The following is a 22448-nucleotide window of genomic DNA, read 5'->3' as shown; positions in this document are numbered from 1 at the left end:
GTTAACAAAAATCGCGAAGATGTAAAATATTGGAAGTTGTGCTTATAGCTTGAATCGAATAAAATAAAATTAAAAAAATATATTTGATCGAAGAAGAAGAAAAAAATTTTTTAGGAAAATATTAGTGCTGCCATCTATGAGAAACAATTAGTAAAAATGTAATAAAATTGAAATAATAATAAAAATGTTAAACGGATTGATTAAATTAGCAGACAAAAAAAAACCATTTATAGGGAAATTAATTTAAAAGTCAGTCTGTCAGGATAGAAAGCCGTTTATAGACTTATCCTTCATTCATAAATCCTTACATAATTTTACAGAATACACATATCCAACTTTCATAGGGTGACTTATTTAAAAATCAGAGCCTGCATACAGGGATAGAAAACCGTTTATAGGTTTTATCCGTCATTCATACAACCTTACATAATTTTAAAGTATACACGTATCACCTGCATTCATTTGGGGTGGTTCTTTACGAACCAGAGCCCATTCCACTTATACAAAAATAATAAATAAATAAATAAATATATAAATAAATAAACTGTTTATTATACTGGACAATTAAAATTAAATTAATTTTAAGAGGCTACAAATATTAAAAAGTAACTAAAAAATATTTAACTAATCCAGTATAAAAGGTCATACATCCAAACTATTCCGTCCAGTGGCTTTAGGAATAGTTTATCATAGTTAGTTCCAACCTTGAAAAAATCATATATATATATATATATATATATATATATATATATATATATATATATATATATATATATATATATATATATATATATATATATATATATATATATATATATATATATATATATATATATATATATATATATATATATATACGAGGGTTGCTATTTATATTTCCGGCCTTGGCAACAGTAAGCGTTTCTTGGCGACCACAGACGATTTTAATCGAAAGTTTGATATTTTTAAACATAAATTCAGCAGACGATTTACCATTATAGCTTCATTTGTGTTGTTGACAGTAAATTGAAAAGTTCTTCTCTTTCAAAAAATGGAATTGAATCGTGAACATTTTCGTGCCATTATTTTTCATAGCTTTCGACGTGGATTGTCAAGGCAAGAGTGCTTCGATGAACTTAATTCTTTATTCAGCGATAAAACGCCGTCCTACAGCACTGTAAAAAATTGGTATAACGAATTTAATCGTGGTCGATGTTCGATCCAGGACGAATCCCGTGCAGGTCGTCCAAAATCCGTTGTTGTGCCGGAAAAGATCGATGCCGTGCGTGAACTGATAAAGCAAGATCATCATGTGACATACCGTGAGATAGAGGTGTCTTTGGACATTAGTATGACTAGCATCAATAAAATATTGCATGAACATTTGAGCGTAAAAAAAATTTGTTCGCGTTGGATCCCGCATGATCTGACAAACGCTCAAAAAAAGGCTCGTGTTGATTGGTGCAAGGAAATGTTGGAAAAATACGTTCAAGGTACATCAAAGGCTGTGTATAACATCTACACAGGTGACGAATCATGGATCTATGCATATGAGCCGGAAACAAAACAGCAATCAACTGTATGGGTCTTCCAAGACGAGGCAAAACCAACAAAAGTTGTTCGAAGAAGAAGCGCATCGAAACAAATGATTGCCTGTTTCTTCGGCATTAGCGGTCATGTGGCAACAGTGGCGTCAGAGCAACGCAAGACAGTCAATTCTGAATGGTACACGACCATTTGTTTGCCTGAAATCATCGGAGAAATTCGAAAAAAGCAGAAGAACAGGCGAATCATTCTTCATCATGACAATGCGAGCTCTCACACATCGACTCAAACAAAGGCATTTCTGACGGAGCGAAAGATCGAACTGATGGGTCATCCACCGTACTGCCCTGATTTGGCACCCAATGACTTCTTCTTATTCCCACACATCAAAAATAAATTACGTGGACAACGATTTTTGACCCCCGAAGAAGCGGTTGATGCATTCAAAACGCATGTTTTGGAGTTACCTCAATCGAACTGGAAAAAGTGCTTTGAAAATTGGTTCAAACGCATGCAAAAGTGTATTGATCATCATGGAGAATATTTTGAAAAGCAATAAAACCAATATCGATCCTACATATTTGTTTTTTCATTATTAGGCCAGAAATATAAATAGCAACCCTCGTATATATATATATATATATATATATATATATATATATATATATATATATATATATATATATATATATATATATATATATATATATATATATATATATATATATATATATATATATATATATATATATATATATATATATATATATATATATATATATATATATATATATATATATATATAATCTTATCTTTTTATTTCTTTTAAAAAAATTACATCGAATTCTACTAAGAAAATAAGGAAAATTTTGATATTAAATCAATTTTCCAACTAAATATATGCCGATAACTAGTTTAGTATATCTACTGTATAAATATTCAGACACTTCGGAAACATTTCACATAAGAGTGAAGGAAATGATCTCCGTGAGAAGCATTAAAGGTAGGTTTTTTTTTATCAAATTTCAAAAGGGAAAAATTTTTCAAAAGAGGAAAAACGTTCTTTATCTTTCATTTCATTTCCTTCATTAGAAAGGATAGAAAAAAGCTGTTTTATTAACTCTTAGCTTTTCAAGTGTTATACCCTTATTTCTCTCAACAACCTTTTTAGTTAGTTCTCCCATCTCTTCTGTTCCCTAAATCTGAAAAGAATCTGTAGATACTGTACCTCTCTAAAGTGCCTGTACTCAAGAGTTTTTGCTATCATGGTCAATATCCTATCTTTAGTCAATAGCTATAGTCAATTACTTTAGTCAATTACTTGTCATTTTATTCAATAAACGCATCTGGTGAGTTAAGTATTACATCGTTAACAGCCATCATTATCTGTATTACATCATTATTTCAAAGTTTATTGGTTATAATTTACAACGAAATCAAGCGAGTTAAAACTGCACGACCGAATCACTCGTTTGTTATATTCCTCGAGGACAAATTTTAGTCAGGAAAAAACCTTGTATAGGATATTGCTCGTTGGAAAAATATCTTACGTAGGATAAATCTCGCTATAAAAAACTCTTGTGTATGGTAAATCTCACTGAAAAAAACGTCTGTGTAGGATATTACTTGATAGAAAAAAAATCTGAAGTATAAATACAGCTGGAAATCTCTTGTACAGGATAAATCGCGATAGAAAAATCTTTTGTGTAGGATAAATATCGCTAAAAAAACTCTTGCATGGGATAAATCTCACTGAAAATAATTCTTGACTAGACATAACACACCAGAAGTAAAATTTTGCTTAGTCGAATACTTTCATTCGTAAAACTTCCTGTGTAAGCAAACCATTGCAAGAAAAAACTCTTCTTTGGACAAACTATTGGTAGATAACTCTAGTTTCTTTTCAAATTATGGTTGAGAAATGCTTATGTGTACAAATTCTGTCAGGTACGAAATACTACATTTTATATCAGTATTTTTAGTTGTGCAAGAATCTATATGGGAGCTTTATTCATCAAAAATTTTGTCACCAGTAAAATGCAAAATCTTAAAATTTTGCATGAAGTGTATGAAATATATGTATGTGGTGTATATGAAGTATTTGTATGAGGTTTTGGATAGAGATTTCTATAGGGCATCAATTGTAAAATTAGGAACCAAATATTGCTATGATGTTCAGCAGAAAACAATTACATCACTTTTACATTTCTTTCATTAAGGAATTAAAAATTAAGTAGTTTAAAAATTAATCTCACATAAAATCCTTTAGATATTTATTAAAGTTATTTCCTATAAACATTTTATTTTAAAACTGCATCAAATAATCATTAAAGTGATTGTTTAATTCTTTGTAAACACAGTAAGGTACACTAAAAAGATATTGATCTTCTCAAATTAGACATTCAGATCATAAAATTAATGAAATTCCAAGACATAATACAGTCTGAAGTCATTTCAAAATAGGTCCTTGAATCTTTATCGTGTCTATGTTCCTAAAATTTGATTGGCCCGCATCTTTCAATATATTCACAGTTTAATGTTTTCGTTTCGTCATTTATCCGGTATTACAACTTCTCTTTTTTGACGCCAGCGTTTGATGAAGTTTCCTAAAATTAAATTAAATTACTCTGAATACACTGCAAATTCTAGACATTTAAAATGCATGCAATTATAAACAGGCGAGAGACGGGTCTCTTAACGTATCATTAAGGTTTTTTTTTAAATTTTTCATAGTGTATTTTGTGATTTTTGAGAGAGAAAAATGAAAACTTCCAATAAGAAAGTTTTTTTAAAAATAAACTCAAGCATCAAAATAAAATTAGCTAATGTTGCTACCTGTGTTCATGAATTAAAAATAAACGTTGCTTATAGAACAAAACTTTGCTTTCCCAAGCTCTTTAGATTTGATGTGAATTTCTACAAAGTTTCCGGAGGAAAAATAGCTAGGCTAATTGAGCTGTATAATGATGTCGTAAATTAAATAATTGGTTGCGTAATGACGTCGTAAATTACGTAACTGACTTTATAATGTGCTGTACAATGATGTCGTAAATTAGGTAATTGGCTATAAAATGGGCAGTATAATTATGCCTTAAGTTAAATAATATAATTGGCTGCATAATCAGCTGCATAATGATTCTGCAAATTAAAAAATCAGCTTTATAATGGGCTATATGATTTCGTAACTAAATAATCGGTTGTATAATGACCGTAAATTAAGCAGATGCCTTAGAACATTTATTTATTTTACGACATCATTACACAGTCAATTATTAAATTAGCGACATCACTATACAGTTATCCGTTAATCAAGTGTCATTATTTGTTAATTTTTAAAAATATAACAAGCAATGTTTTTAACGGGTATTTAATTTACCATCTCTCACACACGTTAAAAAGCTCCTTTTTTAAAAAGACTTTGCTGCAGCTCATAATTTATTACTGTGGTTCCCAATCAGGATTATAATTACATTGTTTTAAAGGAAGAGTGAGATCAGGCTGAATTGCACTTGATTTATGAAAAAACTTCATAGTTTTGTCAGGAAATAAATTTGGGCTGCACTCACAGATCGGAGTTTAAATTTAATTCATAATCATACTAGATTGCTTTCTAAAAAGTTGAAAGATGCATTTCGGGGTCTAAAAAATATCCTTCAAACAAAAATACTTGCTTAAAAAGAAATATGAATCACAAAATTATGGAGTTTAATGCGTGAGCCTCATCAAAAAGAGGGAAAAGGATCGAACAGGTTATTGTTTCCATTTGTGTTGATCTATCTTTGCGTGTCAGGTTACAAATGAAAGTGACTTTAGGCAAAGTAAATTAAAAGTTAAAGGTAACATGCTTTCTCTCTTTCCAAAGTACAACTCCTTTAATGAAAGAATAAACGAATAGAAAACAATAACATCAATTTTATTATTAAAACAATGACCTACATCATCAGAGTTTGAGACACTATTTAAAATAATTGAAGTATTAATTTCCTAAATTAAATAATTTGTTCGTAAATGCAAAAAAAAAAATGTATTATTTATTTATGGTTGTTAATGTATTAATTATGTAAAAATTATGTTGATGTTATTCATAATTAATGTTCTTTGTAGCACTAGGAATAGTGGAAATATTGGTTGTACATTTTTTTATGAACGGATACGTACATTTTATCTGAGGATATTTTTAGATATCATGTTTAATAATTGCACTTTAAAAGCTTTGTTTAAAGTTGCAAGTGGAAAACGAATGTAGACTTTTATATTATTACCAATATTTAGCACCTTAAATTAGATTTTTTTTAAAACTATTTCCTAAATGTCTCATGTTTAGGAAATCGTAAATAAAAATGCTAAAATAATATACAGGAATTAGTACCTTTATAATGTACAAAATTTTCATTTAATAAGCATTTCGAAATTCTAACTTTTTCAGACTTATACATTAGAACGTGCAATGTAACATATAAAAATTAATGTAATAAATCCGCTTACCTGTTTTAGTGAGACAAGAAAATATAATACGAGGAATGTTCAAGACCTGAAAAATACGAGACTATTATTGTAATTGTATTATTATATATTCCTCCGTTATATAAAAGATTTATGTTTATTTATTTATTGGTACAATATGCGTTTGTAGACTTGTGTGCACAATTAAGGTTTATAAACCTTTGTCAAGTAGGACAGATTTAGCACAATACGGAAAAGAGCAGCACGAAGATGCATCCAGGGCATCAGCGACATTAGAACCCGGTACCTTTACGCTTCTCACAGAATACAGTGACCAATTTGGAGATAATAGATGAAAAGAAATCATGGAAATTCCTTTTCCCCCTAAAACGTTTTTCCCTATAGAAGGACAATTCTCTTTAGAAATATTATTAAAATTTAATATTTATTCTATTGGAGACTAATATTTTAAAAATGTCTTCTAACTCGAAAAAAATATCAAATAGAGTAGAAAACTCACCATCAATATAAAATCACTTGCAATGACATAGACACTAGATGTCATGATGAAGGAAGCAATGACAATGACTAAAGATTTTACTCTAAACTGTATTGAGTTCTGTGACATGTTACTGTTCTCGAAAAAAATTGATTCTGTCCAACTTCCTCCATTGCTTTCTAAAGACTTAAATATCGTGTTTCGTAATCCACTGGGTTTGAAAAGACAAAAAGCACTTTGACAGATTTCTCTGCCTGGAAAAGAAAAAAGGATTAAACTTCCAAAAACATAAAACTCACGTTTATTTATAAGCTTGATTTATTCTTCCCTAAACATTTTGAATTTGAAATAATTTTTGAACTGCAAAGAATTGACTTTGACAAAACGTTTTGGTAATGGGCACTGCTGGCATTATGGTAATAGGTTAAGTTTTGATACATACCAAATATACTCTAATATAGGTACAATGGATTTTAGAGTTAATTTGGTGGCAATCACAGCTGCATCAATACTTTATATTTTTATGATTGAATTTTTTACATGGATAAAAATGTACAGGAGAGAGTAGCTTGACTGTGGCAAATTTCAAATATCATGAATTCCTCTTGATTACCTCTTGCAACAGCAGTATGCGAGATAATGCTAAATGCAGATAACCTTTATTTTGATGGGATGTACTACTAAAAGTTTGCTTTGCTTAATATAATAATGTAAAGCAACTGAGAAAGTCAAAAATAATAATAAATAACAATTGTGATAATAAATGTGAAAAATAATAATGTAAAAAAATACTAAATATAAAATAAAGAAATAATAACAAATATAAAAAATAATAGCGCAAAAATAATGATAAATATAAAAGATAATAGTGTAAAAATAATAATAAATTACAAATGATAATAATTGTAACTAATACTCGAACATATCTATTTCGTGCCCACTCAAATTTAAGTGTCATAGGTAGGAAATATTTTAGCATTTATAGTATCATATTTAACATTGATCGTAATGTATGCTGACACTGTAGTAGTTTTTAATGCTGTTAAACAAAAAATAATTATTTGCTGATTTCCACATTGAATACTAAATTTGCACCGAGCTCGGAATTCATGTCTATCGAAATAATATTATTATTTTTTAAAGTAATAATATTTTCAAAATAATATTAAAATAATATTTTTTAAAACCAATCCTTCCCTTTAAACTTCCGGCATACTAAAGGTATTTTTGTTGAAGTAAAGGTTTGAAAAAGTCAATTTTAATAGCTCAAAATAGATATAAAAACGTAAATACTATCAAAAATGTATACAACAGTAATAAATTAAACATACCCCAGTTTAGCTTCAATGAAATTAGAGAAGTCAATACAAAAACCAAAAACATTCCATCAATGTAATAAGCATATTTCGATGCAAAAAATGCTAGAAACAAAAAGAAAATTTAAGAGGTGGTTGGTTTAGATATCCTAATGAAAAAAACTAATATAATTGCAGTTTGTTTAAAGCATACAAATACACCAGTACTATGGGCTATGGAGCTCAATTCTATTTTATGCCTGTTATTAATATATGACATGTATCAAAATGTTGGATTCATTAGTCAAATTATGTTTAGGAAAACGTTTCAGTCTACCCAAAGTTGTATTTTTCAAACTACAATATTGCATGCAATGTAAGTTGATTCTTCTTAGCAGAGAAGCACTATTTTTGAAAAATAAATGCATAAGTGATGTGGTTTATTGAGCTTAATTCCCCTGTTATTAACATCTGTTATGCTTAATCGACTGTATGTATCGAAGTGATAGATCCACTCTCCAAATTATCTTAGGAAAAATGTTTAATTCAGTGTAAAGTGCTATTTTTGAAACTGCATTACGTCATAGTAAATAAATTCTTCTAACTAGAGAATTTAACATTTCTAAAATTTCTACTGAAACAAAACCAAGTTTAAATTAAGGATCCTGGTTGAATATATACGATGAGATATAAATTTGTCAAAATTTATATGACCCTTTAAAGTTTTAGCACATTTAATATTAAGATTAAAATATGTGAAGAGGAAAGAATATTGGGGGTCGAATGGTTGAGGATCCGACTTATAGCAGAGAAGAATACGATTATGTCTCAGCAGATATATTTTTAATTTTCCTTTTCTTAATGCCAAATTTTTTTTTATTTTTTATTTAATGTAAAATAGTGAAAGAAACAAAGAATTTAACTTGATTACCACTTAAGTATATTTATCAATTTTAAATGACGTTATTTTCTTTTCAATAGATAAATAGTAGTTTTTCGAAATCTTGCTATTACTTTCAAAGTCAAAATAAAAAATATATAAATATTATTTCAAAAATATCTAAAAGATTCTTCACTTTTTTTTTTAATTTCACTTTAACAAACATTTCTTTTCCAATTATTCATTCTTCAGAATTAAAATATTTATTTCATTCCAAGAACTAATTTCTAAAACAAATAAATAGTATGTTTAATACATAATTATTTGATATAGATTTATTTAATATACATTTATTTAATATATATTTATTTAATGCATATTTATTTAATATATATTTATTTAAAATAAATAAATATACGTTTAACAACTTTACGAAATGAAAATTAATAATATTGATATTATCTGGAATAGAAACGGAGTCCATTCAACTGTAGGGTATATGACTTAAAAACTTTGCCACCAACACTCTTTCTGATTGACATTTTTTAATCTCAATATTAAATAAGTTAAGACTTTGAGGGGTCATAATTGATCCAGAGTCTTAGTTGTTGAATGGTTAAAAACATTGGACAGGGATCACATTTTAACGTGTCCAATGTATTCAGTCATGTTCCTTAATTTAAGCTTGATTTCGTTTCAGTATGAAGTTTACAGATGTTTATTTCCCTCATAAGTGAACTTGTAATACATGGTTATTAAAGTATATTATATTCCTTATTTAAATTGGTATTTGTCAGTTTGTTTATATCAAGAAGCAGTCTAGATTTTGATTAGATGTAAAATGTCTAAGAAAAATTTTCAGGAACAGATCTCTGCTTAAAATCTAAGCTTTAAAAATAATCAGAAAATAGCCCCAAAACTTGATTACTAGAAAAATGTGATGTGTCTTATTTATTTTTCACATCCATTTGAAATTTATAATTTGAAGTTATTAAGAACATAACATTAAATTAAGTGCAGCAAACAATTTTATACTAATGGAGAATGGTTGAAATATATGCAAACATTAGAAATTACCGTTTAATGAAAATCGTGAGCTTTCTTGATTGGATCCTAGTTTTTTTTCGTCTTTCAAATGAATTTTTAGTTTCATCCACAATGATTTCGTATTGCGGAAATTCAATCGCAATGCTGTAAGGATCTAAAAAATCAATAACAGTTACAAAATTATTTTCTCATATTTAAAAAAACAACTAAAAAACATTACAACATTATGACTTCATTAGACTCATTGTATTCTCAAATGCAAGTAAATGATATTACTTAAATGCTATTTTTAATGTAAAGTGCACAAAAAATGCAATACAGTAATAACTTTTGATCAAAACAACGGAGTTTTGCATACTAAGGTGCAAGCTTAATGCCTTAAGGTTATCACCCTACCAACTGGTCCTCCTTTTTAAATAAATAGAATTTCAAGTATCTCGAGATTTAAAATCAAGACAGTATAAACTCATGTTGAACAAGTGATACTGGCTATTCAAATTTCACATCTTATAAGCTCGCCGTTTTAGATCTTTGGTGTTTTAGAGCATTTATCAGACTAGACCAAAACGGGTATCATGTTGAATTTGTTATGAAAAAAGATTTTTGTTCAGTTCAGTATATGCTAACAGTTTAAACAACAAAATATATTTATTGATCCATTGTTGCTCTTGCAGGATATCAAAGCAGATTTGCAACTTTGGTAAAAATCACACTCCGAATCACACTTTGGTAAAAATCACACTCCGATCATATCCGATTATTGATTATCATTATGTTAGTAGTTAAAACTTTCTTTTACGAGACAGTGAGTTCTATGAGCAACGGTTTCTTATTGCCAAAATGAAACAAACTTTTACTGTTAAAAATGTATCTTGTCTAAATTAATACACAAATCTAAAACGATAAATAATCTAACGGTAAATAAACGGTAAAATGAAGGAAGTCAGTAGTCGCGATAAAAATTAAAATCATTCCTCATACTTATCTTTTACATATTCAATATTCTGTATCGTAATTAACAATCATCATTAATTATAATATCCTCTATATTATCTTTTGAATATGTTATCGATTATGATTGCTAAAGTATCGTATTAGATGATTATAGTTATCAATCATGATTACAATATTGTCATATTTCATACGCTGCGTATATTGTCATTATAAGGTGACCTGTGTAAATCAGAACGAGTCGTTCCTCTTCATACCTACGGACGTGGTCGCAATAGCAAATAAGTAGTGATCTTTTTTAAATTTTCTTTTGAAGGATAATAATGAAAAGGTTGATAATTAAGAGTAAGTGTTTAAAAAAAAGTGGTAACAAATTGTTACTACTAATACTGTTTGACATTTAAGTATCTGAGTTTATTGAATTTAAACGCCTTGAAATTAAATTGCCGTTTGGGGGAAAGAAATTAGACATATTTATGAATAAAATTACTAGCTACGATTAAATGTAGTATTTAGTTTAGAAATGTTGACTCACAAATTCGAACACCATTGCAATCAGAACACAAACAGACTGATATTTTTTACTACTCTACTCTGACTGACTGAAGTTGTATTCGGAGTCCCTGTCCGCGAAGTGGACACTCCACTCCGTAGGCGCCTGCAGTACTGTCGTTATGACTCTACTGTGCTTAGACTGAATGTGATTACGGAGTACCTGTCCGCGAAGCGGACACTCTACTCCTTCATCTGAGATAGTTCCCGTGGGCGCCTGGTGTACTGTCTTTAGGTAAAAAGACTGAAGTAGTAGAAAAGATGGCTTGGCTGGGTAGTCAGCATGATGGTGTAGACTCCACTCTGCGTGGCACACTTATTTTTATATAGGCTTGGCGACGAAACCCAGAACTTTCATTTTGTTACCAAAGTCGCCAAATTTATAGCTAATTTAACAAAAATGCCGCCAAACCGAGTCTTTCGTAAGAAATGCATTAGGCGCTATTTTCTCTTTAACTTACTTTAGAATTACGCGACTTGCTTGCAAACTTTCTGATTAAACTATTTATTTAGTGTCTACCTGAGATATTTAGCCTCATAACAAAATGGTATTCACCAAACTATACACATATTTACAAATTCGTAACAATATATACTAAACAAAATAAGTAAAATTGTAATAAATGCTCATTAATTCAACATTTTAATTCACTATATCTTCCGAACTATATATCACTCAAAACTGATTTATCTAAAAGCAACTTCATAACGAATATTCTTTTTTTTTGCTTAATAGGTATGCAAATTTTTACCTTCTTTTAAACTTTGCAATTTTCTTTTGAAATTTCAAATGACAAAATTTAAAATTTGAGGAAAAATGAGAAAAAAAATGTTTCTGAATAACAAAGTGTTAGAAAACAGTACATTTAAATTATTCTAATTTGAGTGATTTCAAATTTTAGAATTTGGATGATCAATTCATTATCAAAATTTTCGCTAATAGCAAAATAAATTTTCAGGTAAATTGTTAACCCCATGAAAGTTTAAAAATTTTATTGAGTTAAAGTAAGATCCTAAAACTTTATCTGATTTCTTTTAGCAAATACATAAAGTTTGAAATTGTTAACTAAATATCTTCCTAGGTTTTAAATTTTATTATTAAGATAATGTAAATAAAATCTCACCTTTGCAATGGTTCCAAAAACACACACAATTGAAATGAAAACAAATATTGCACTTAGTCGAATAATTGTTGGAGCTAATATCCTACACGATCGCTCAATTAAAAGATAGATGGTACTTGATAATGGAGTTAATTCTGACACTACGGAGAATATTTCAGAATCATCAATAATAAATGTAGATTCCAAGCACTCATATTTGACATATGCATCCCAAATGTTGTTGCAAGACTCATAATTGATGCTATGTATCAACCAGGAATGATCCGACCAAGTTACAAATGAGTTTGGGGCCATGTAGTCAAAAACTTCTGGAAATACCCTCTCATGCAGTAAGCCACAAATGAACAAAATGGCAATCGCTGTAATGAAATATAAGACAGTTATGGTATATGTACAGAGTTTTAAAATTAGGTAAATATTAGAAAAGCATAGTTTTAGAAGACCAAAATTATGACGTTAATATTATTTAATAATTTAATTGAAAAAAATCCTTATCTAAAAAACAATAAGTGGACAGAAGCCAGAGCGGTTTAGTCAAAAAAGTGAAATGTGGGCATTGCTGTCAAAGGTAAGTAAGCAGCATCGTTTCTATCTCATCCTTTATTAAAAATGATTGGAGGTCATTCCGGTAGCAGAATTTACGAAGTAAATCGACGTAAATATAACTTTTTCTAAGACCAAAATGCAGTCAGGCACAGTGTAAGGGTCCGGCTTAACGATATACCTAAAAACTATACGTCACCTAAACTTAATTTTAATGAACAATGATACTCCATCTGCCCCAAATTAGTAGCTACAATTGAATATTTTCTTATTGTTTATAGATACTGATGAGTTTATGATTTTGTTTGATCATTTTTGAAAAATATCAGGAAGCTATGATGTCAATCAGTCACAGTTACTTATTTTGAATACCCTCCTCCCTCTCTAAATCAATACCGAATTAGTTTAAAAAATCCAAGATCCGCACGCATTTAAGCCACTCTCCATTATGTAAGTACTCTTCTACCAGTTATCCCCTAAAACTATCATCTAGCTATATTCACTGTAGACGTAGAATTTTACTTGTGTTGATCTACTAAACTACATCGGAACAAATTTTTGATACCACCTACTTGAAATGTTGTAATTAATTTGGGACAAAATTTTCGATCAAAATGTAGCAACTAATTCGGCACAGATGGAGTACTAACAAAGTGGACTAAATCCAATCCTTATACAGTAAATATCTGTAACCAATTAACAGAAAAAATATCCTTTGTTTTTTGCAGTGCTCCCTTTCTTACACTTTATAATCTTGATTTGAAACAGGTTTATAGATGTTTTGAAAAGGAGTCAGTAAAAGAAGAATCGATGAAAAATAAATCTAAAGGTGTTGTGACAATCAGCAGTGCCGGCTGCTGTGATGGAGGTTTTCAGATACCGGGATGGTTATGATTTAGGTTGTTCATGGCAAAAATATATTTGCATGTTATGAAAAATGTTGTTAACAAAATAGAATGGTTAAACGATGGGTGAAGACGATTCATTCAGGGTGTAAAAAGAGCAAGATGTGCTAAATATAAGCCGGATGTCAACAAATCGGCGTTGTGATTGGTCTTTTTCCTTTACAGATTTTATGTTCTATATTATAAACCTCATTGAACAGCCGACCCAATTTAGGGTTTACGACTACCAATGTTCAACTTCGTAGCCTTGTAAATTTGAACCCAGTCCAGAAGACGGGGAAACCCCTGGATCAAGTATTTGGAGAAATTCGCCTTCAGGGATGAAACTAAATGAATGAAACTAAATGAAACTAAACAGCATTTTCATTACGTGGAGAGAAAAACCACAAAAACCCTCCCATGATTTGCCTGGCGGCAAGGGGACTCTATAAACTATGATCCTCTTACCACTGAAAATATTTTACGTCAGCACTATCGCTTGGATTCGAACCAGTTAACCTCATTGGGGGGCGAGCGTTCTGTTCCCTCTGACACTATGGCTCTCCTTTACCAATTACTACAACACCATCAGTGCTCAGCTGTATGAAGTATATGTTCACGTTTGAATCAAAGCAATATTCCTATCATGATGCATGATGACGCCCTTGCAATGTCGTATTCAGTATCAATAAGATGTTTCAACTGCAAAGTTGGTGGTTTTGGAACAACCCCCTGTACTCGCGTGAATGCGACTTATTTACTAACTGAATCCAACTCTGCTTTGACATTTTATTTCCTGACGTGGTATATGTGCCCATGGCAGAAATACTTTATGTGCCCTTTATCAATGCACAACCATTTACTGAAGGTGCGCAAAGATTTTTCGCAAATTTTAAAAAAGACAAAATAAGAATTAAAAGAAAAATAAAGTTTCCTTATGTTTATAGTGAATGGATAGAACGTTATTTAAGAACGTTATTTATATAGAATCATCGTTATTTATATAGATTACCAACGTTATCTATATAATTTACGTTATTTATATAGAATCATTAAAAAACACTTTCTATCTATGTTTTGTATGTGCATACAGAAGAATTCATAAAAAAAAACTGTGTCGAAAGCTATAAAAATAAAATTTTCTCAAAATACAGAAACCGTGAAGTTATCTTTTACATACTTTACAGGTATTGTGTGTGTGAGTTCATGGGCACTTTACAGATTTTAAAAATTTGAATTTTTAAACACTTTACAGGCATTCTGAATGAGAATTCCAGAATAGTAGCTTGGTGAGCATGTAAGTCATAAAAGAAAAGAAAAATTTTCAGGAAAAAAATAACGTGATCAAATTTCCACCTCTCTGGCTATTAAAGTTAGTAATTTGTGTTTTCATCTATCTGTAACTCATTGAAGAAAGCTTTAATACCTAATTAATATGAAAAAAGGCCAAAGTTTGCCTACCGATGCCAAGGAATATGATAATTATACAAAAATTTCTGCATTTAGACAACGTTTGATTCTAATGTATTTTACAATGCATGATTTTAAAATTCAAGTAAAGAACTTTGAATTACCCTACATATTTAAGCTCATTCAGTCGATGATAATGACATTTATGTGTCGAAAGCAAGCGACAAAAGGAAGATAAGAAATAAGTCCACAGATATCAATCTCTTAACTTGAAGTTTATTTCTTAAAATGTAAGATTCAAGAGCTGACAGCAGATGCCCACTAACAAAATTATGTTATCTTATTCAAATGTTAAACGTACTAGAGACAGGTACTATGAGACACAATGGGGGCAACTGGAAAATGAATCTTGCATTGTTTATGCTGTTTGTTTAAGCTCTCAGTTTAACTGTGAAAAAAAAGTCCAAACACCATACTTTTTAGACGGGGGATGCTTTTTGTTATGGAAACATTAAAAAGCAAACTATAGTATTTTTCTTGTAAAAGCGACTCCAAAACACTACTGGAAATAGTTTAACTTTGTTACCATAGTCGCTGACAGTACTCTAAACAACTCGTAAAAAAAGTTCTTTTGTTCCAAATAACAAAAAATATTCAGACAATTATTTCGCTTACAAAATTTTATTAAATACGAACCTGAATTAAAAATAGTCACCGAACACCTTGCAATATCAATCAATACCCATATTGTCGGCTTCATTTTGTCTTTTTCAACTTTATGCTTCTCACTTCAACATGCGTGGTATTTTTCTAAAATCAGAACATGTTTGTTGTTTCAAAAACATTAAATTCCTGTTCAATATTAACAGTTTATTTTGTTGAAATTGAATTTAATATTTGTTTAGAATGTTACGTATCTCTTTTTTTATATAAAAACCCCGAAAAACATTTTAATTTTACATCAAAAAAAAAAAACTTTTAACTCTACTAGTAGGCTTCACCCATTGCTCGCTTTGCTTACCATCATCCATCTCATTCCTATTTAACTTTTTTAAACCATATTTTCTCCTAAAAAAATGAACATTTTGTAAACAAAATATACAATTATGGTAGTTTGATATAAGAACATTTTGTCACTATGTTAATCGTCACAAAAGGAACAATTACCCTGGATTTAAAAAAGTAATCATAAAGGAACAGTTTTTATCTTTTCAATGTATTTTTTTAAAAATTTCAATATGAGTGTTAAGATTTATGTCTGGCAACATTTGGCATACGCAAGTTCGAGCTTATGAAGTAAAGATTTCGAGAGAATTTTCAACAACAGTGAATTAATAGCCAATATTTTAGAGTAAAATTAATAAATAAGTAAATAACAACTGAAAAAAATGCATAACAAAGCAGTTAAGATTTCAAAAACTTTCAAACAAATTGCAATTACAAAGTAAACTTTAGTAGTGGTCTGTAGAACTGCTCACATGGTAATTTTCAAGTTTATCCCAAATAAGTTAAACTCTGTTAAGTTCATATAATTCTTACGAACAAAGAAAATTTTAACTTAAACAGGTAAATATGATTTAAAATGTAATTTCGCTCCCTTTTTTTTTATCGAAATACAGCCAAACTTAAACAGAAATTTTACGTACGAATTTTTTATTTCTATATTAATGAGTTAACGTAATTTCGATTGTTAATACTCCAGCTAAAACATGCATTATATTAAAAAAAATGATTTTTTTATTGAGGCAATAAGACAATAACTTTAAGGTTGTAATCTACCTAATGATAGTGAACAAAATATTAAGAATTATACGCTGCACAAAGTTAGTTATCGTTAGTTAGTTAGTTAATGATAAAAATGAATTAAAAAATTGACTTATTTACTCTCGGATCTTCATTTAGACCTTTCAGTTTGTATCATATAGAGCTATCATTACCGAATAAAAATAATTATAATGATGGTTAAATGATTTGCTAATTTAAGTTAATTAATTTAGATGGAAATTTTCTGGTGTGCTCATTTACCAACAAAAATATAAATATCCCAAAATGTTGTATTTCATTCGTACATGATTTGTGCTTTAGCGAACCATTAGAAAATTTGTCCAAGTCAACTTTCGTGATTTAAATAGATCTGGGCAAAAGAAATATATAAAAAGTTTGAGTTTACACTTCAATGCTAACGTACATAAAAAAAAATTTTTTTTTGAAAAATGGTGATAGCGCTTGGCAAAATGGCAACACTAGCTCGCCGAGATGGTTTTAGTGCCAGGCCTTATTGGTTTAGTAAAAACCTTAACAGCCAGTTTTATTTAAGAGTTTATCGTTGTACTTTGTATTTGTATCGTTTTATTTGTCTCTTTTTTAGTTCCATAAAATGCTTAGTTGTTAATTTTTCAAGCATTTCATGTTTTAATGAAGACATAAGTACATTTTGTTTAATAAATTACTATTTACTTAAATATTTTAATTTCTCCTCATTTTTCTTGCTTTTAAATTTTACTCTATTTTGACTTAAGTTTATGTTTGTATGGATGAGTCAAGCATCCTTTATCCCTTTGCACTAAAAAATAATTTCCTAAAAACGTTATTAATGTATATTTTTTCCTGTTGAATCGTGGTATTTGTTTATATTAGCAACTACTCTTTCCATTTGTTCATCCCATCTTGTATATAAACAAGCAGCTGATTCCAGAAATCTTCTTCTTGAGTTGCAGGCACCCAATTCATCATATGAAAGAATGAAATAATCATTAGTAAAAAAATATATGACAGAAACACAATATACACATGCAATGGAACAAAAATATAGTATAAAAAGTTTGAACTTGATTAAAATATTTAATGTTTCGATATGAAATTCTTAATCTGAAGATAATTCAAAACGCTAATATAAATTCCCACAATACTATCTATATTTAATCCTTTTTGTTAGAATGAAACAATAAATGAAATAACTTTAAAACTGTGCACACAGAGAAGTATTAAAGTGAACAAATATATGAGAGAGTCACTACATTATAAATCGTACAGGGCCACCTATCCGAATCTACTGTATTGCTCCTTTTTAGTTTTGTTAGATCAAGATAAGGCCTATTTTGCGAGAAAGAACTTCAAGAAAAGCTCTCTAATGACGTCATAGATGGCCCTTCAGTATTACTATTCGTGGATTTGGAGATATTTAAGGTGTCATCACTTATCTTTAAATCAGTAAAATCAATTACCATCAATCAATTACTAGTAACAACCAAACTGAATACTCATCATTTTAAAGCAAAATACTGTAAACAACCGGTTGCAACTAACTTAATTACATATAGCTATTAATTGTGCGAGATTAGCCAAAAGATATAGACCAGACTCAAGCATGAACATGTCGATAGAGATGTCAAAACTGACGTCATTTCACTTACCTGTCCACTGAAAATCCACCAATGATCAATCAGTTAGATAGAACCAATAGGAATACTTTTCTACTGGAATGGGATTACGAATTGTGCAATAGGAGTAATGCAAACAACTAGCTACCATTCACACCCACAAAACTACGACAGTTGTTTTGATTTATTCCACTCAAGTGATTTAGTTCAACCCTGATTTGGACATCCCTGTAAAATTTATAACATGGTTTTTCACAAAATGTGAAATAGACAAAAAGAAAGAAGTTTAGCAAGGGGCCGGGCAAGGTTGACTAAGCCTTTCATTCCTTCAGTGGATCGATAAATGAGTACCAAGCATGCTTGGGAACTAAACACTGGGGGTTTTGCGTTCGGCTGATCTCCTAACCGGAAAATATTCTCCTGCACCCCAGAACTCAAGGCCAAGAAAACTGAGATGGGCACAGTAGGCCTTGGCCCTCTATGGGATGTCGCGCCACTGAGTTTAGTTTAGTTTTTAGTTATTAAGTTTAAGTTATATTCATTCAAAAAGTATTTTTCAATAAGGACGTGTGTTTTTTATTCTGAAAAATAAAATAAAATAAACTCCTTTTTCTACGGTGATATCATTAGGCATTGATCATAAAAATTTGCGCATATGCTTTAAATCTGCAAAAATTTGATAGAACCTCCAATAGCTTTGAAAAAATAATTTTTTAGTTTCAGATTGGAACACTACAATATACATTGAGGAATCATCTATCTGAAGAAAAATTAAAATAAAATATCTAAAAAGATAATGTAAACCTGTAGAAGAATAAAATTCATGGTTGGTTGGTTCTAATGCAACTTGCCACACGGGCAAGCCTTTTCTTTATGAAAAACCTTTAACCTATAGCCCAGGACTTGGCCACTAGTACAGATCTCTCCAGCCTAGGAACGGGAAACTACTCTATTGCTGTGTGCTTTAATCCAGGAAATTTGTATTGATGCGTGTTGAAGTTCTTGTTGAATATGAAAAGAAATTCTATTAATAGTGCCAAAATCAAGTATTGATGATATTGATGCTTTTGAGTCTGACCAGATGATATAACTATCATTATTATTGAAGTTTTCAGTGCTCTTAATATATTTAATGCATTCAAGGATTGCCGACTGTTCGGCTTGAAAGATTGAATTTTCCCTGTCTAATGTGTAAAGAAAGAAAGGAAAAAAAATTTAGAACTATCTAATAATAAGGGGGAAAATTAAATAAAATAAAATTAAAAAAAATTGAAATAAAAAATAACAATAATAAATTCCTTGAAACAAGAACGAAGATGTTAGAAATCTGTTCTTAGTTATATAAAGTAAATTTCCAAGCGTTTGCCTGGTTTGCTACCTGGTTTGCTACCTGGTTGACGACGGTTAAAAAGTGGAATCTCTACTCTGAATGGATTGACGAAACTCCTTCAGTTCATGTAGGTAAGTTGGGCAGGATGATGTGGAGGCTCTGTGGTAACAGTCCAAATTTAGGTTGAAGACTTGGTAAGATGAATGGCAATTTATGCAATATTCTTCCCTTTCTGTGCAGTTTTCAGCACTATGGCCTTAGTAGCCGCATTACTCACAATAACAATGAGACTCTGTACGGGAGTTTTGATGGTGTCCAATTGTTTGGCATTTTCTGAGTCTGAGTAATACTAGTCTTTTTATGATAGTCATAGTGTGTGAAGTCCAGTGAAAAAAAGCTGAAGTGTTGTGGAAAGTCTATGGTTGACTCTTTTATGGGGTATGTTTTTAGCTAGTTTTATGACTTCAGAGTTTGGATTAAAATCTCCATTTATCTTTATTACGTCAATTATCTCGTTAACTGTGAAAGTCATGGGAGTGTTTAGTAGGATTAGTGAGAAAAGCTTTGCATCCTTCTCTTGATATTGTAGACCAATTTTCTGTAACGTGGTTAGAACTTTTTCTTTTTGTTGAGTATTATGGAATTTGTTGAACACGGGCAAGCCTGCTTGGTGAAACCGAGCAAATTTAAGGCAGAGTGTGCGATTCTGGTTTTTCAGTGGCGCCATCTATGGCCAAGAATTCGAATTCTGCCATATCATACGTCACACCTATTTTATAAGCCAGACCTATTCATGCATGGAGGACTATGCGACTCGACAGAATTTTAACGTGCATCAGTCACCAACTGCACGAGGAGTCTTCTGCCGGCGAAGTTCGAACCCACGAACTCTCGGACATGGGCCCAGCGCCCCACCGACCAGGCTATCCCGTTTTGAAATTTACTAGGAGGCTTCGAACCCTGCTCGCTGGCGCTCGCCAATCCCCGGAACTGTTTTTGCAGTTCATTTCGGATTGCTTCGCAATCCGATGCTCGCTTTGCCCACTCATTGGATACGTTCTTAACGTCTAGCTTTTGTATACTTTTTTGAACACTGAAGTTCCGAAAACTTTTCACTGTAGAAAATTCTAAACCTGTGCATTTCAATATTAATTTGAAATTGCAAACAGTTCACATATTTTTCTTAATCACACTATTCTAATTTTCAGTTGTTGAGAAAAGTAACTGTTGTGAGTTTTGTTTTAAAGTCTTTCCCACCAGAGGGCTAAGACCAGGTGTTGTAAAACAATATGAAATAGTACTGAACGCCGGGTGTAAAGCATCGGCTTCGATGAAGATAATTTTGTGAGACTTTTTTTGATAATTCGGTGAGAATTCACCCGATTAGACATATGATGCTCACTACGTGCTCTTGCGCGCCGAAGCCTATCAATTAAAACGTATTAGCGTTTTATATAATATAGATTAGCCATATGATGCTCACTACGTGCTTTTGCGCGCCGAAGCCTATCAATTAAAAATGAAAACTGTTGCCAACGCGAGAAAAGAAATATCATCGGTTTTATTGATACATACGTACGTACTAGCGTTTTATATAATATAGATGTTTAATGCTAGACCAGTCTTTTGAAACTAACTAAAATGATATTCCAATTTTCAGACAAAAGTAAGAGTCCTCCATCTTCCAATCAAAACATAACATCTTAATTTCCTGTCAATACACAAAACAATGTTCTAAATTGCTCTTTTGTTTAAATTTCTTTAGAAAATCTAATCAGATACATTGATGAAAAGCAAAGACTGAGATGATGTAGACAGAAATAAAAGCAATAACGACAAGAAAAATAGTTATAATAATAATAAGAATTTCCTTATTCACATCAAAAGATTTCTCGAGCATTTCTAGAAGGGCAACAGACATTATGCTTCAAAATCTCAGAAAAAGAATTTCAATGGGAAAAACGAATTCATATTTTACTGCTTATAATATACCAAAGCAATCTCAGCTTCTGATTCCGTTATAAAATTCAGTATTTCCAATTTCGAGAAAAGGAATATCTTTAACTTCTGAAGAAAAAATATTTTCAAGCATATTGCAGTTGAAAATGGTTTCATATGGGTTCAGTAATGAATGTAAAGATTACAAATTTAAAAAAAAGGAAAAGAAAAGCGGATAAATTTGATGAAAGAAAGGAAAATGGTATCATTGTAAACTTTTCCTCATTCTGAATTACTTGGTTAGATTGAAATGGGTATGGCTTTATCATCTCCTTTATGAAATTTATTGATTGCTTAGCACTGGAGATTCTTAGCTCTATTTCTAAAACCCATGGCAAATTAAATTTGCATTCAGCTTATTTTTCTTAATTTGCCTAGATAAGCTCATATTAATGAAGTTTTAATCTGGAATTTCACTGTTTTTAGTTGAATGTAGGTTTTTCGAGATTATCTCGTTTATTTTGCTTGGCACTTTTTTATTATTGCTTCTAATTGCATATCACCTTTACATTACGACATCTGGAATGCGCAGTTTCGATTCAGTTTAACAAGTGTAGTTACATTAAGTTCTCATACCAATAAAATGTA

At 30.4% G+C, this 22448-nt stretch overlaps 1 protein-coding gene across 1 annotated transcript; it reads right to left on the bottom strand.

Annotated features, from left to right (window-relative positions):
• Positions 1–3791: 3791 nt before the first annotated feature.
• On the bottom strand, positions 3792–17196 carry LOC107441169 (uncharacterized). The gene is made up of 8 exons (XM_043046486.3): positions 17037–17196; positions 15849–15962; positions 12316–12674; positions 9719–9842; positions 7798–7887; positions 6488–6720; positions 6010–6055; positions 3792–4130 (listed from the first exon to the last, which is right to left on the bottom strand). Exons 2-8 carry the CDS (start codon positions 15910–15912, stop codon positions 4075–4077), a joined length of 972 nt encoding a protein of 323 aa, XP_042902420.2. The 5' UTR covers positions 15913–15962; positions 17037–17196; the 3' UTR covers positions 3792–4074.
• Between the last annotated feature and the right edge of the window lie 5252 nt (positions 17197–22448).

This window comes from Parasteatoda tepidariorum, chromosome 8 (assembly GCF_982258835.1).
Source record: "Parasteatoda tepidariorum strain Cologne lab strain chromosome 8, Ptep-v5.0, whole genome shotgun sequence".
Taxonomy (NCBI): Eukaryota; Metazoa; Arthropoda; class Arachnida; order Araneae; family Theridiidae; genus Parasteatoda; species Parasteatoda tepidariorum.
The sequence above is the reverse complement of the archived record's forward strand: the minus strand, read 5'-3'. Positions and strand labels throughout refer to the sequence as shown.

Bases quoted from the DNA above. Each gene is read 5' to 3' on its own strand.
- LOC107441169 (XM_043046486.3), bottom strand. From the start codon at position 15,912: ATGAAGCCGACAATATGGGTATTGATTGATATTGCAAGGTGTTCGGTG. The intron at 9,843-12,315 runs GTGAGATTTTAT...TTGATTTTTTAG, and splicing joins TTTTTGGAACCATTGCAAAG to ATCCTTACAGCATTGCGATT. The intron at 4,131-6,009 runs GTAAGCGGATTT...ATTTAATTTTAG, and splicing joins TTCTTGTCTCACTAAAACAG to GAAACTTCATCAAACGCTGG.